The following is a 16168-nucleotide window of genomic DNA, read 5'->3' on the forward strand; positions in this document are numbered from 1 at the left end:
TATATATATATATATATATATATATATATATATATATATATATATATATATATATATATATATATATATATATATATATATATATATATATATATATATATATATATATATATATATATATATATATATATATATATATTCTCTGTTCAAGAGTCAGACTCTCAGGTCAGCTCTTTCAGTCATCTCAGGTCTTCTGAGGTGTGGTCTACGAGTCATCACTCAGCACAATTTCTTTCGCCCTTCACTTCATCTACGTTTCCTTTGCACTCCCTTTTCTTTCTCTCCTCTTTTATTCTTTTCGCTCTCCTTCCCCTACTTTCTCTCGAAAAAAAGAAAAGCATAGAAAAAAAAAAAAAGAACCCTGCATAATCCCCTCTCCAAAATCAAAAATCAATGCCTCACTCCCCTCCACACACCACCTCACCTCTGGAGTGGTGAGAGACTATCTATCATACAGTACCATACATACATATAAAAAAAAAAAAAAAAAAAAAAAAAAAGAAGAAAAACAAGAAGATAGTGAATATATATATATATATATATATATATATATATATATATATATATATATATATATATATATATATATATATATATATATATATATATATATATATATATATATATATATATATATATATATATATATATATATATATATATATATATATATATATATATATATATATATCTTTTTTACAACAAAGGAGGCAGCTCAAGGGCACACAAAAAAAGAAAACGATAATAAAAAAAAGCCCGCTACTCGCTGCTCCTAAAAAAGAAACAAAAGAGGTGGCCGAAAGCAAGATCAGATACTGGAGGAGAGATGTCCTGATACCCTCCTCTTGAAAGAGTTCAAGTCGTAGGCAGGAGGAAATACAGATGAAGGAAGATTGTTCCAGAGTTTACCAGCATGAGGGATGAAAGAGTGAAGATGCTGGTTAACTCTTGCATAAGGGGTTTGGACAGTATAGGGATGAGCATGAGTAGAAAGTCGAGTGCAGCGGGGCCACGGGAGGGGGGGAGGCATGCAGTTAGCAAGTTCAGAAGAGCAGTCAGCGTGGAAATATCGATAGAAGATAGAAAGAGAGGCAACATTGCGGCGGAATTTAAGAGGTAGAAGACTATCAGTATGAGGAGGAGAGCTGATGAGACGAAGAGCCTTAGCCTCCACTCTGTCCAGAAGAGCTGAGTGAGTGGAGCCCCCCCACACATGAGATGCATACTCCATACGAGGGCAGACAAGGCCCCTGTATATGGACAGCAACTGTGCAGGGGAGAAGAACTGGCGGAGATGGTACAGAACGCCCAGCCTCGAGGAAGCTGATTTTGTAAGAGATATGAAATTTCCAGTTGAGATTTTGAGTTGAGGATAGACCGAGGATGTTTAGTGTTGAGGAAGGTGATAGCTGGGTGTTGTCAAAGAATAGGGGATAGTTGTTTGGAAGATTGTGTCGAGTGGATAGGTGGAGAAACTGTGTTTTTGAGGCGTTGAAGGACACCAGGTTCTTCTTGCCCCAATCGGAAATAATAGTAAGGTCTGAGGCTAAGCGTTCTGCAGCCTCCAGCCTTGAGTCGTTAAGTTCCTGTAGGGTGGGTCTTCTATTAAAAGAAGTTGAGTAATGCAGAGTGGAATCATCGGCGTAGGAATGGATAGGACAGTTCGTTTTGGAAAGATCATCAATGAACAACAGAAAAAGAGTGGGAGATAGGACAGAACCCTGTGGGACACCACTGTTAATAGATTTAGGGGAAGAACAGTGACCGTCTACCACGGCAGAAATAGAACGGTCAGAAAGGAAACTGGAGATAAAGGTACAGAGAGAAGGATAGAAACCGTAGGAAGGTAGTTTGGAAAGCAAAGATTTGTGCCAGACCCTATCAAAATCTTTTGATATGTCCAGCGCAATAGCAAAGGTTTCACCGAAACGGCTAAGAGAGGATGACCAAGAGTCAGTTAAGAAGACTAGGAGATCACCAGTAGAACGCCCCTTGCGGAACCCATACAGGCGATCAGGTAGAAGGTCAGAAGTGGAAAGGTGCTTTTGAATCTTCCGGTTAAGGATTGATTCAAAAGCTTTAAATAGACAAGAAAGTAAAGCTATAGGACGGTAGTTTGAGGGATTGGAGCGGTCACCCTTCTTAGGCACAGGCTGTATGAAGGCATACTTCCAGCAAGAAGGAAAGGTAGATGTTGACAGGCAGAGATGAAAGAGTTTGACCAGGCAGGGTGAGAGCACGGAGGCACAGTTTTTAAGGACAATAGGAGGCACTCCATCAGGTCCATAAGCCTTCTGAGGATTGAGGCCAGAGAGGGCATAGAAAACATCATTTTGAAGAATCTTTATTACAGGCATAAAGGAGTCAGAAGGGGGATGAGTAGGAGGAATATGCCCAGAATCGTCCAGAGTGGAGTTTTTAGAAAAAGTTTGAGAGAAGAGTTCAGCCTTAGAGATAGATGAGACGGCAGTGTTGCCGTCAGGACTGAGGAGTGGAGGGAAAGATGAAGAAGTGAAGTTGGAGGAGATGTTTTTGGTTAGATGCCAGAAGTCATGGGAAGAGTTAGAGAAAGCAAGGTTTTGGCATTTTCTATTAATGAAGGAATTTTTGGTTAGTTGGAGAATAGATTTGGCACGATTTCGGGCAGAAATGTAAAGTTCATAATTAGCATTAGTTTGAAGGCTCTGGTACCTTTTGTGAGCTGCCTCTCTATCATTGACAGCACGAGAACAAGCGTGATTAAACCAAGGCTTTTTAGTGTGAGGAGTAGAGAAAAAACGAGGAATGTATGCCTCCATTCCAGAGACAATCACCTCTGTGATGCGCTGGGCACACACAGAGGGGTCTCTATCCTGGAAGCAATAATCATTCCACGGGAAATCGGAAAAGTACATCCTCAGGTCGTCCCACCGAGCTGAAGCAAAATGCCAGAAGCATCGCCTCTTCGGTGGGTCCAGAGGGTATACAGGAGCGATAGGACAGGATGCAGAAATAAGATTGTGATCGGAGGAGCCCAACGGAGAGAACAGTTTGACAGAATAAGCAGAAGGGTTTGAGGTAAGGAAGAGGTCTAGAATGCTGGGCCGATCTCCAAGACGGTCGGGAATACGTGTTTAAATATATATATATATATATATATATATATATATATATATATATATATATATATATATATATATATATATATATATATATATATATATATATATATATCTATATCTATATATATATATATATATATATATATATATATATATATATATATATATATATATATATATATATATATATATTTAAATATATATGTTTAAATCCCCCATGTGTAGGGTAGTAGGTATTTAATTAAATACAACCATGTCGCTCTAACGCTTGGCAGTGCGGCGCATTACCTCGGCACCAGCCTCGCAAGTTCATACTGAGATTTTCAAAAAATTGATTTTTTCGACCGTAAAAAGGACTTTCCACCTTAAGGCTTTATAAACCATCCTCACACTCTTACAAATCTTTCCCACTCTCCTATTGACCTTTCCCACGCTCTTATAAACACTTCCTACGACGTTTCGTTGTTACGTCGTGGTCCCAATAAATGATTCTATAATTTTTGTTACGACTTTTGATATTTGCTTTGTAAATACGAACTTCACCCAGGAATTAGTTTGGCAGGGCTGAAGAATACTCAGAGAGAGGACAATATGAGAGTAGCTCACTTCTTTTATATCACAATTAGGTAGATACATGGAAGGGAAAAGGGAGGAGAGGGACAGAGTGAGTCATGAAAAAACTACCAATAGAGGATGTAAGAAGGGGGAACAAGGAAAAGTAGTGGAGGAAACAGGGAGAGATAAGGAGGATGAAAACAAGGAGAAGGGTGTGGGGAGGGAGGGACAGTGGGGAGAGTCATGTCAGGTCCTGAGGGAGAGTCAGGTGAGGTCCTGAGGGAAAGTCATAGCAGGTCAGGACTTTAGTCAGGACATGACCTGACTCTCACTTCCGCCCCTCCCTCCCCACACCCTTTCCATTTCACCTTCTGTGTGTGTGTGTGTGTGTGTGTGTGTGTGTGTGTGTTTACTAGTTGTATACACACACACACACACACACACACACACACAGAAGGGGAAATGAGAAGGGTGTCGGGAGGGAGTGGCAGAAGGGAGACCCAGGTCGGGGCTTTGGTCAGGACATGACCTGACTCACTTCAATCCCTCCTTCCACACACCCTTCCCATTTCCCCTTCTGTGTGTTTGTGTTTGTGTGTGTGTGTGTGTGTTCATTCGTTCGTGCGTGCGAGTGAGTGAGTGAGTGTGTGTGTATTTACCTAGTTGTAATTTTACAGGGCCTGGTCTTACGCTCGTGTGGTCCCGTCTCCGTATCTATAATTATCCAACTTTTCCTTGAAGCTCTGCACACTCTTCGCCGATACTATTTCTTCACTTAGTCTGTTCCAAACCTCTATATTTCTTTGAGGGAAGCTATATTTCTTTGTCTCTTGAGCATCTTCCCTTCCTCAACTTTTTACTATGTCCTCTAGTATTCCTGCTGGAAGGTTCCTCTCTTAGTAGCAATTTCTCGTTATCTACTTCTTCCATTTTACTCAATAGCCTATATATTTGTATTAGGTCTCCTCTTTCTCTTCTTTCTTCTAGTGTTGGCAAGTCCATTTCCTTTAGTCTCTTCATATGTCAGTCCCTCCAGTTCTGGAACCATTTTTGTTGCCATCCTCTGTATTCTTTCTAGTTTTTTTATGTGTTTCTTCATATGTGGAGACCACACTGTTTCTGCGTATTCTAGTTTAGGTCTGATCATAGTAGTAATTATTTTTTTCATCATTTCTTTGTCCATGTAGTGGAATGCTATACTTATATTTCTCACCATTTTATATGTATCACCGAAGATCCGATTTATATGACTTCCTGGTTGCATATAATCTTGCATTATTACTCCCAGGTCTCTCTCTTCATTTACTTTCTTTAATATTTCACCATCTCCCATTTTATATGTCCATTTTGGTCTTTCTACACTTTTTCCCATTTCCATAACATGACATTTCTTCATGTTGAATTTCATCTCCCATTTCTGACTCCATTTCCAAATCTTGTCTAGGTCTTCTTGCAGCTCCTTGCAGTCTTCACTGTTTCTTATCTGTCTTTGCAGTTTAGCATCATCCGTGTACAGGCTCATGTAGCTGTTTATTCCCTCTGGCATATCATTAATATAGACTAGGAAGAGTACTGGTGCTAAAACCGACCCCTGGGGCACTCCACTTTCCACTGCTCTCCATTCCGATCTAGTGTCCTTAACCACGGTTCTCATCTCTCTTCCTCTTAAGTAGCTTTCCATCCAGCACTTCATTTTCCCTCTCAATCCTCCTTTATTTTCTAGTTTCCACAGCAGTCTTGAATGTGGAACTTTGTCAAATGCCTTCATTAAGTCTAGGTAAATGCAATCCACCCATCCGTCTCTTTCCTGTAATTTGTTCGTCACTCTTGAGTAAAAGCTCAGCAAGTTTGTCACACATGAGTAGCCTTTCCTAAACCCATATTGATTGTTTGTGATTAGATTATGTTCTTCTAGAAATCTCATCCATTGTTCTTTTATTAATTTCTCACATATTTTACATACTACACTGGTCAGAGACACCGGTCTGTAATTTAGGGGTTCTTCCTTTTTTCCACTTTTGTATATAGGTACCACTTCTGCCCTCTTCCACTCCCTAGGCACTGTGCCAGTTTTTATTGAGCACCTAATGATGTCATATACCGGGCCGACTAGCTCATTTCTGCATTCTTGAAGTATAAAACCTGAAACTCCATCCGGTCCCACGGCCTTTCCTTCTTCCAATTTCCCCAATGTTTTTTTTATCTCCTCTTTATCTATTTTGACCTCTTCCATATATACATCTAAGTTGTTTTCTTGTGGTTCATTAAATAATGATTCTTTGGTAAACACTTGCTGGAATTTTTTGTTTAACAATTCCACCATGCCTTTGGGATCCTTGATATCTACATTCTCTTCAGTCAGTCTTTTAATTGTTTCTCTTGATTTAATTTTTCCATTTAAATCTATAAAATAGTTTAGGTTGTTCTTTACACTTTTCCACAATATCCTTTTCGTATCGTTTCTCTTCTTCCTTTCTCACTTTCACGTACTCATTTCTCGCTGCCTTAAAGTCTTCTTTGTTTCTTTGGTTTTTGTTTCTTTTCAATCTTGACCACGCTTTGTCTCTCTTTTCTTTTGCCTTTGCACATCTTGCATTAAACCAGTCCTTTTTAGCCCTCTCCCTCGGTCTGTATTTTGGTACGAACTTCATAACACCTGTGTTGTACGCCCTCATGAAAATATCATACTTTCCTTGAACTTCGCTTGTACTCATTAACTCTTTCCAATCCATTTCACCAAAAAACTTCTTGAGGTTTTCCACCTCTGCTTTCCTATAGTTTAATCTATCACTTCTATAAGTCTCGTCTTGTTCCCTTCCTCCCTCCTCCATTACCATCTCTATGAGCACGTGATCACTTTTTCCCAGGGGGCAATCATACCTTAATTCATCCTTCACGTGAATTTCTCGTCAACACCAAATCCAGTCTTGTCGGTTCGTCGTCTCTTCTATATCTAGTGCTTTCCTTCACCCTTTGTAACATCAAATTTTCCATCCTTAAACTTAAAAATCTATTCCCCCATGCCACATCACTACCATTGCTCTCAAACCTCTCCCAGTCAACCTCATTGCAATTGAAATTGCCAACTAGTATTACTCCTTTGTTTGCCTTAAGTAATCTCATCAAACTCTGTATGGTGTCATCAATCGTGTTTTCATAATCTTCTTTACTCCATGATGTGTGTGTGTGTGTGTGTGTGTGTGTGTGTGTGTGTGTGTTAATAATAATCTATTGGGGAAGGAGAAAGGGAAGAAGAGTGATAGAGTGAGAGATAAGACTAAAGATAAGATGGTGTGAGAAAGGAGGAAACAAGGGAAATGAGTGGAGGAAATGGGAGGGGAAAAGAAGAGAGAGGTAGGGAGGGTCAGGTAAAGGTGAGGAAAGAGGGAGAGAGAAAAGGTGTGAGTGGGAGGGAAAGAGACTAAAAGAGAGAGGTAGGGAGGGTCAGGTAAAGGTGAGGAAAGAGGGGGAGAGAAAGGGTGTGAGTGGGAGGGAAAGAGATTAAAAGAGGTAGGCAGGGTCAGGTAAAGGTGAGGAAAGAGGGAGAGAGAAAGGGTGTGAGTGGGAGGGAAAGAGATTAGAAGAGAAAAAACTGGGAGGGAGGTGAAAGGAAAAGAAGAAAGGAGAAAAATACGGGGACGGAGAGGGAGAAGAAAGAAAGGCAGTGGGGAGGAGTGAACCAGGGAAAAGGCTAACGGCGCAATGGGCCGCGACGGAAGAATAAATAGGTGGGTGACATAGGTACTTATTTAGGTGTGTTCCTACTTAGTTGATTTATATCGTTTTCATTTTTAAGGCTAGAAAATGCTTATTTTACCGCAAAATCCCACGATATAGCGAAAAATCCGCGATACGATATAATTTAAAAATCCGCAATATGGCGAGGGATTAATATTTATATATATATATATATATATATATATATATATATATATATATATATTTATATATATATATATATATATATATATATATATATATATAGACAGTCGAGCGCCATTTAGCGCGAGAGTTAGGGGGGTGAGCGCGGTCGCGCGACCTGAATTCGCGCTAATTGAATAAAGTAACCAATATGAAAAAAAATATTTGGTGCACACGTGGGTCTGACTTTTGGGTTTGATAATTACTCAAAATAATCACTCACATTAAAAAAACAACCCTACGATTGGCTGAGCTCTGAAAACACGCTTGTGATTCGCTGGGAGTCCGATGAAGCCATCGCCGGCGCTCACCCGGTCGCATATTCCTGAACCCAAGGTGAATCCATACAAGCCCCGCCCTCCGGTCGCATGGCTCCTCCCACGATCTTATTGCCAACACCTATGCCAAAATAAAGCCTCTAAACCTTCCTTCCGTTACATGCATCGCTAAGCAGTGTACGTTTATTTTATATAAAATACCTTCTGTCATTGGGCAGTTCCTCCTAGGGAAGTGTCACGTAAAAACTATATTGCTATGCAGCTAATGTGATATGCCTTACGTGGGAACACTGTTGGGGTATGGCCAGTTGGTTATAATTCCAGCTCACATATTCGTGTTTATACAATTCAATACATGCAATTTTGTACCCTATTTAGGCATTAATAATACATGGGCGCATATTTTTTAGGTTTATAAATTTGCTACTCATTATTTTATGGATGCAGTGATGGATAGATATGACGTTTAAGGTATAATAATCCATTGTGGTGACTGGATTTATTGCCATGGCATTTTGTAAACAAAGTTCGCTGTCGTCCATCCACACCTCTCTCTTGACTTTTTTTTTTATCACTGTAACATTCATTGTGTTCTTTTCTCCCTATTATTGACAACCTCCTTCTATTGTCAAGTATTATTTTAATTGTGCCGTGCTAAATAGTCTGCATTCTCTGCTTATCCCTAGACAATTAGTATTAGAATCATATCTACTTAGTTCACCTGCCTCATTACCCGTATTTCATTAATTGTGTTCTTTAATATAATTTACAACCTCCTTCTGTTGTCAAGTATTATTTTAATTGTGCCGTGCTAATTAAGTCTGCATTCTCTGCTTAACTCGAATAATACCTACTTAGTTCACCTGCCTCTCTCGTCCATGTCAACAAGTTTAACCTTCTGTTGTCAAGTATTATTGTAATTGTGACTTGCTAAATAAGTCTGCATTCTCTTTTTAGCCCGAGACAATTAGTATTAGAATAATACCTACTTAGTTCACCAGCCTCTCTCGCTCATGTCAACAAATTTAACCTTCTATTGTCAATTATTATTTTATTCGTGCCATGCTAAATAGACAATTAGTATTAGAATAATACCTACATAGTTCACCTGCCTCTCTCGCTCATGTCAACAAATTTAACCTTAACATTCATGTAGTATCATTACGCGTATCTCAACCTTATGGTGCACCTCGGGTGATGTGTAAGTATAATTTTAGAAAACGCACAACCTGGCATTAAGTCGCTAACTCCACAAAATTGCATGTATAAACAATATCACAGCTGAGCATCATGATAGAACTAAAATATAAGAGCATCAATCTATTGCATGTAATATATACTACAAATACGGAATCAAATATAATTGCAAATAATATAAACGCATTACTGCTCTAGAGAGTGGAGCGTTCAATGGCGACCTCCCAGTAATCTGGGGTAGAATCGCATTTCAGCATTATTTCTAAAATATACATACATATCAAGTGCTCAATTAACATGTGCATAATCAGTAAAATACGTGCCTTTACCCCACAATTTGCTTGATGTTCATAGCCCTCCCTTCTGCCTGGTTTTTAGCTTGCTGTTCTAAGGATAATTACTTCTAGGGTAAATTTTATGCATTATCAGTACTTCTTAAGACTAATCAAAGATGGAAACTGCATAGAAGAAAGAAACATCTTAGAATAAGGTGTATCTTATAATAGTGAACTCCTTTTCTTGTTACTACTTCTGTTGAGTTTTCTAAAATAATACCTGATGTATAATTGAATATGTGAGTCATGACATATCTGAATTGTTAACTTTATTTTTTTCATTAAGCATGTTTTTAATAATAGCATTGTATATCAAACAGTAAAATGAAGCAGTGTTCTAAATTGCATAAATAATTCAACTTTCATTACTAATGCAAATATTCGTTATCCTGTTTTGAGTATAAATTAGACAATTTATTAGGATAATTTGCTTACATCTTCAACTTATGTTGACATGGGTTGGATCATGACGATGTACTCTAAAGCAACAAATAAAACAAGCATCATAATTTCAGAATAGCTATACTTAATTAACAGTCCTAATTTACAGTGGTAATACCATTCAATTTGGTCACCAATGGTACAAAAAAATGGAAGCATATCAGTGTGAGCCTGGAATTAGTGTTTAAAAGGATTTTGGAGCGATGCAGAGTATGGGTTAGCGTACATTGTAGTGCAGTACCAAATGATACGTACTTTTTTTTTTACATCATGTGTGGTGGCCAAGGGCAAAACTAAAAGAAATTGTTTGATAAACAAAAAAGCCCACTTAGATTGCCACACCCAAAGTGAAGCAGTCACCCATCTTAGGAACAAGCTGTATGAGTAAAAACTTCCAGGATTAAGGAAAAGTAGATTTAGGTAGGCAGAAATGGAAAAGTTTTACCAGGCAGGGTGTTAGCTCAGAAGCACAATTTTGAGAACAATAGGAAGGACTCCTTCAGGTCCATAAGTCTCCCTAAGATTAAATCCAGAGGGTATGAAAAACATAATTACAAAGAATCTTAATAGTCAGAGTTGGGTGGAGAAGGAGGAACAAGACCAGAATCAGCCAGAGTTGAGTTTTAGGCAAAGGTTTGAGCAAAGAGTTCAGCCTTAGAGATAGAAAGTGACTGATGTGGACCCATCGGGTTGAAATAGAGGACGGAAAGAAGAGAAATTGGAGATTTTTTTGGCTAGATGCCAGAAATCACGAGGGGAGTTAGAAGGTAACAGGTTTTGATATTTTCTATTGATGAAGGAGTTTTTGGCTAATTAGAGATCAGGTTTGGCATGATTTCTGGCAGAAATATAAAGAGCATGAGATTCAGGAGAAGGATGACTTAGTGACCACTACCATGTGATTTGGCATTGGCCACATTGTTCCTAACATTTTCCGCTAGGTTTCGAGGACGTTTAGCCTTGGGCATATTGCAGTGTAGAGGTCGACGTCCGTTACCAAAGCGTGGCTCCTCTTGGCATACCCTCTGATCGCCTGGTAATTGAAGTAGGCTGAACGGGTATCTTCCACGTCCAGCTCACTTTTGCACACACAAACACCCACAGTGTGAAGAAAGCTGTTAAATTGATTTGAGGTTTTAACAGATCTTAGCCTCTGGACGAACATTTTAAGAGCTGAGACTGAATCCTCATTACCAAATTTTTTGGATGTTTTTAAAAGCTCTGCTACAGCAATATTGGTCTCATCATGAATGTTGTCAGCTAAAGATGAAGAGCCCCCATGATCACTGCTAGTTTGAGATGACACCGATGCTGTTTCCATACTGCAGCTAGGAGAAATTTCTTCAGCATCCCCTTTGACCTCAAAATTTAATTCACAGGCTTCCTCACTCTTTCCAAACTTCACTGCAGCTTCAATGTTGCTTTTACTAGCTTCATCACTTTTAATTTCTTTCAGTGTCTTGAAGAAATTTTCACTGGGGGCGTCCTTCTGCCCTAGAGCCAACACTGCCAACTGGTGAGGTATTACTGTTCAGCATAGGCATTTGAGGAACTGTTAGATTTTCACTGTCTGCACATACAGCTTGGTGTTTGCAGACTGCACCAGTATTTCCTTTTGTGCACGTGCAAATACCAATATTTAGATCCACCTCATACATTTGTCCTGGATTAGTTTCACTTCCCACTCGGTACAACCCACTCCCCAAGGGTACAACACTTTCTAAAGGCAGTTTGGTGACATTCATTCTCTTCGTATGCCTTCTGTTGAGTGCTACATCCACTATCCGTTGTTTCATAAAGGAGTTGAAGATTTCAGCCATAAACATTACAAGTTGTGCAGTGTTATATGCCTTACATCTGAAAAAAAAAAGAAGAATTAGTTTGGATTTCAGGGGACGGAGGGGGTTAGAAGAGTAGTACCATGGGACATTATGTATGCAGATGATGTGGTTTTGGTTGGTGAGACTGAGCAAGAAATGGAGGAGAGGACAGAAGAGTGGCGAGTAGCATTGGAGAGTCGAGGACTCATCAAAAACAGCGCCCCGTATAAAAACGGGCTAATAACGCTGAATAGAAGAAGAAGTATGGATTTCAGGGGCTCTTGAACATTATTTTTCATGGATTTTGCAGGATAAAAATTTAAGATTCTATTGGAGAGCCTGGTAAAAGGATGATGGGTTAAGTAATGCTGTTTACTTGAAGAGTTACTAAATAATTTTTCAGAGAACAGTAACAGAATAGCAAATTCAATTTAGTTTAATCCTTACCTATTAAGGACATTATCCTTTATGATGCACATTGTTGATTCGCAATAGTTATTAGTGTTGTGACCCCTCAACAATGCACCTGCTCTGTAGGCAATTGCCCACTCCTCTCTTCTTTGGTCCAAGGTGTTTAGGTAGCTGAAATTTTGAATTAAAATTACTATTATGTGAATAATTACAGACACCTCACAAGATAAAGGGTAAAAAAGTCAACAATGTGTTCCATGTTTCAGGTAGAAAAAAAAATATACTGGTAGAAGGGCTATTGTCATGAGACTTTTCTTATTTTAATTACTCTTTTGTTATTCAGGCTATGCATTATAGAGTGAGGTGTGAATGCAGAACACCCTATGTGGCTGGATGTGTGGCTGACCTTAATCAAAGGGAAGTCTTAGGGCAGGTGTATTAGTGTCGTTGGAAGGATTTACATTTAAAACATATATTCTATTATTACCTCTTGAAATTGGGATATTTCTGAAGAAGAGGATGGTGCTGAACTTTCTCCAGTTGATCTTCAAATCTGTCAATTGACTCGGCATGAAGAAGTAGTTTAACTGCACTCATCAATTCTTGTCTATCATTCTTATTGATTCCATGTTTAGAATCAAGAAGCCAGCGCCATACTTGTTGGAGAACATGAAAAATGCAGAGGTATTGTTTTGAATTAGGCCAAATGGCTGCCAATGCATTTCTTTCTGCATTGCAGTTGTCTGTCATGAAATTTTGTGGACCTCCTTGACCAAAAAATCCATCCTCCCCAATCGCCTCCTTTACCATACCAAATCCTGCAAAGGATAAAGTACAAAATTATATTAGCTGCTTTCCTTGACACTTGAATACCTAAAACAGATTTCTAATACTTAAACACTTATACACATTTTAATTGAGAATTAAGAAACAAGCTAGTATAGGCCTACATTAAATACCTTTTGTTAGTGTTGCTTCATCTTGAGATGAGGTGAACAGGACAGCCAATGGTACAGCCCCAGCTGGTCCTGAACAGAGAAGTGGTATCACTGCTGTGTTGACCTGATCAACACAACTTGTTGCATCAACAAATACAACTTCTCCAGCTTCTTGCAACAGCTTGTGTGCCCTCATCATGAATGGGGTGACCAAAACAACTGCAAATTGATTCCCTTCATTGTGTATCTTTATAATGAGGTCCGGATTTTTTTCAGCGTATGTCTTGATGGCATCAAACATTGACGGCGTATTCAGTCCTCCATGTTCCTTTTTCTTCCATGTACTCCACATATACTCGACGGACTTCGGAGAAGGATTTATTGATTTCTTGGCTTGATTGTACAAGTCTTCGTCGAGTTCCATCTTCAGCAAATGGTGCCTGTAGGCTTGTCCAGGTGCCATACCTGTATGCATAATACTATTGTTATGTTCAACTCAACATACACAGTTCATAGCAAAGGGACACACTGCATTACATAAAACAATACATCTTCAATATATCCTCTTAAAATTTACGTTAACAGCCAACAAAGACGTTGCAAGGGTAGGTAATATACTGCATATGTATATTATAATGAAATGGCAACATACTGATGCATGGACAGTCTAACAATAATTCTGAAAAGAGCAGTATATGTGACCTTAAATGGTAATATAAAATAATATTCAGTATTCAGTGGACTGTGTTCAGTCTTGAATATACTAACAATGGTAGTGTTGGACGCCATATTTCTTACATATATTATAATCATGGGAGGTACTGGTCACTTAACAGTAGTACTGTACTGGTCACTTAATATATCTCAAAATCAGAGCTTCTTAAGATTAAAGTTTATAGCATTAAACTTATGCCTGGAGCTTATTTTATATGGCTTAAGATTATAGCTCATATTACCCATATAATTATACTTTTTGCTTAGAGCAGTATATGTTACCTTAAATAGTAATATAAAATAATATTCAGTATTCAGTGGACTGTGTTTAGCCTTGAATATACTAACAACTGGTACTGTTGGACGCCATTTTTCTTACATATATTATAATCATGGGAGGTACTGGTCACCTAACAGTACTGTACTGGTCACTTAATATTTCTTAAAATCAGAGCTTCTTAAGATTCAAGCTTATAGCATAAAACTTATGCCTAGAGCTTATATTATATGGCTTAAGATTATAGCTCATATTACCCATATAATTATACTTTTTGCTTGGGTAGAGGGGAGAAGATGCAATAACTGCACCATTCTGTAAAAGATTCCTGAAAAGATAGACTTCATTAAAATTATGTGTATATTGTACCTGACACTTACTTATGTAAATTATAACAAAATCAATTGCATACTTTCACAGCATGTAAAATTTCTTCATGCAATTTCTTCTTATTTGTAAAATTAAAACAGTTGATATATGTTCACCTCATTACAGCAACATTAACATGCATCAGGAATAACAAATAATTTCAAATTCCATTGCTTATGTATAAAAAAATCAATATGCATTTTATCATTTACCTTGTCTGAAATAGTTTTCAAACATCTCTCTGGTGCATGGAGAAACTCTCAGCTGATTTAATACATCAGCTGTATCTAAGGGGTGGTTATGCTGTCCAGTAATCTTCATGAAGCATGGAAAACTTCTTATATCTTCAGGAGATCTTGCATGAACCAACCGGATGGTAGCATCCATGAACACCTTGCAACTGTGAAGTGAAAAAAGACAACAAGTATTAGTAATTTGCAAGAAGAACACAATAATATGAGATACATGCCAGAGTACTTAAGGAGGGTGAAGATATTATTTCTGAGGCACTTAGGTTAATTTTTTATAGATCACTGAGATTTGCAGAGATACCTTAGGACTGGAAGTTAGCTAATGTTACACCAATTAAAAAAAAAAGGTAGGAAGGACCATGCTAGTAATAATAGGTCTGTCTGTTTGACCTGTGTAGTACCTATGTAAGGTATATATTAGAGAAGATTATTATTAAGAATAGCATTTGATATAATTTGAATAAGTATATATTGATTTGAGTAATTTAGCATGGATTTAGATAAGGTAGATCTTGTCTTACTAATTTACTTCTGTTCATAGAGTATATTACCAAACAGTTAGAGGGTAATAGCATAGATGTTACTCATTTAGATTTTAGCAAAGCTCTTGATAAAGTACCACATAAGAGATTAGTGCACAAACTGAGATTACATGGGATAGGAGGTGGATTAGTTAAGTGGATATGTGAGAGGATGAGCGATAGGAACCAGGGAGTAGTATTAAATGTGAAATGTCTAAATGGATAGATAAGTTATGTGAAGGACTGAGCCCTGTTCACGGGCTTTTCATATTGCATTAGCGAGCTGTACTGTACATTTTTGTAGTGTTAATGCATGTATTACATTAGTGTAATGACGAAGTCACTCTGTGACTGACACAGGACAACCTTGTTGGGCCTTGATGACCCTTTGCTGTTCCCTAATATATTTTATGTTACTAATCTCGAGGGAGTTAACTAGAACACTAGAAAACATAACAAAGCATAGCGTAGGACTTACTGATTAAATTAGTAACTTACCCTGTGTAGGTCTTCTTGATGCCCGCGTGGGTCTCTTTGCCATGGTGACACATCAGTTGTTGGCGAAATAATTTCATTTTTCCTACAGAGAACATCTTGAATGAATTGAAGCACATTATTCTTCAGGAAAATGCATTTTTCCAGCGTTCAAAGTCCTCTTCACTTTTAACATTTGTCCTAAATGTTACACAGTCCTTTTGTTTCACAAAATCGTGGATCTCAAAGCCATCCACACGGTAGGTATCATCCACCACACGGTCTTCGCTGATCACAATTACTTCTCCTTCTTCATCCACCACATGGGACTTCGATGTAAAGTTGTCTGGCCCAACTGCTGGCTCCATGTCTGAAGTCTGGCGCCAGTTATTGGGCTACTAAAACCTGATGTTGTTATAAATTACAATATCCTTTGAAGGGCATATATCTTGAACCAAGGGTGTAAAGTAAACGTACATAAATTAACATGATACAAAATTTGCATATGCATGCTTTCCTTTATTTTAAATACAGTATTAGCGTATTTCAGCTAAAAGGTAATCTC

The 16168-nt window shown here is 38.2% G+C and overlaps 1 protein-coding gene across 1 annotated transcript; it reads right to left on the minus strand.

Moving 5' to 3' along the window:
• Nucleotides 1-11300: 11300 nt before the first annotated feature.
• On the minus strand, nt 11301-15736 carry LOC126985998 (uncharacterized). The gene is made up of 6 exons (XM_050841683.1): nt 15628-15736; nt 14570-14757; nt 13019-13462; nt 12547-12877; nt 12096-12230; nt 11301-11685 (listed from the first exon to the last, which is right to left on the minus strand). Exons 1-6 carry the CDS (start codon nt 15720-15722, stop codon nt 11301-11303), a joined length of 1578 nt encoding a protein of 525 aa, XP_050697640.1. The 5' UTR covers nt 15723-15736.
• Nucleotides 15737-16168: the final 432 nt, after the last annotated feature.

This window comes from Eriocheir sinensis, chromosome 61, assembly GCF_024679095.1.
Source record: "Eriocheir sinensis breed Jianghai 21 chromosome 61, ASM2467909v1, whole genome shotgun sequence".
Lineage (NCBI taxonomy): Eukaryota > Metazoa > Arthropoda > Malacostraca > Decapoda > Varunidae > Eriocheir > Eriocheir sinensis.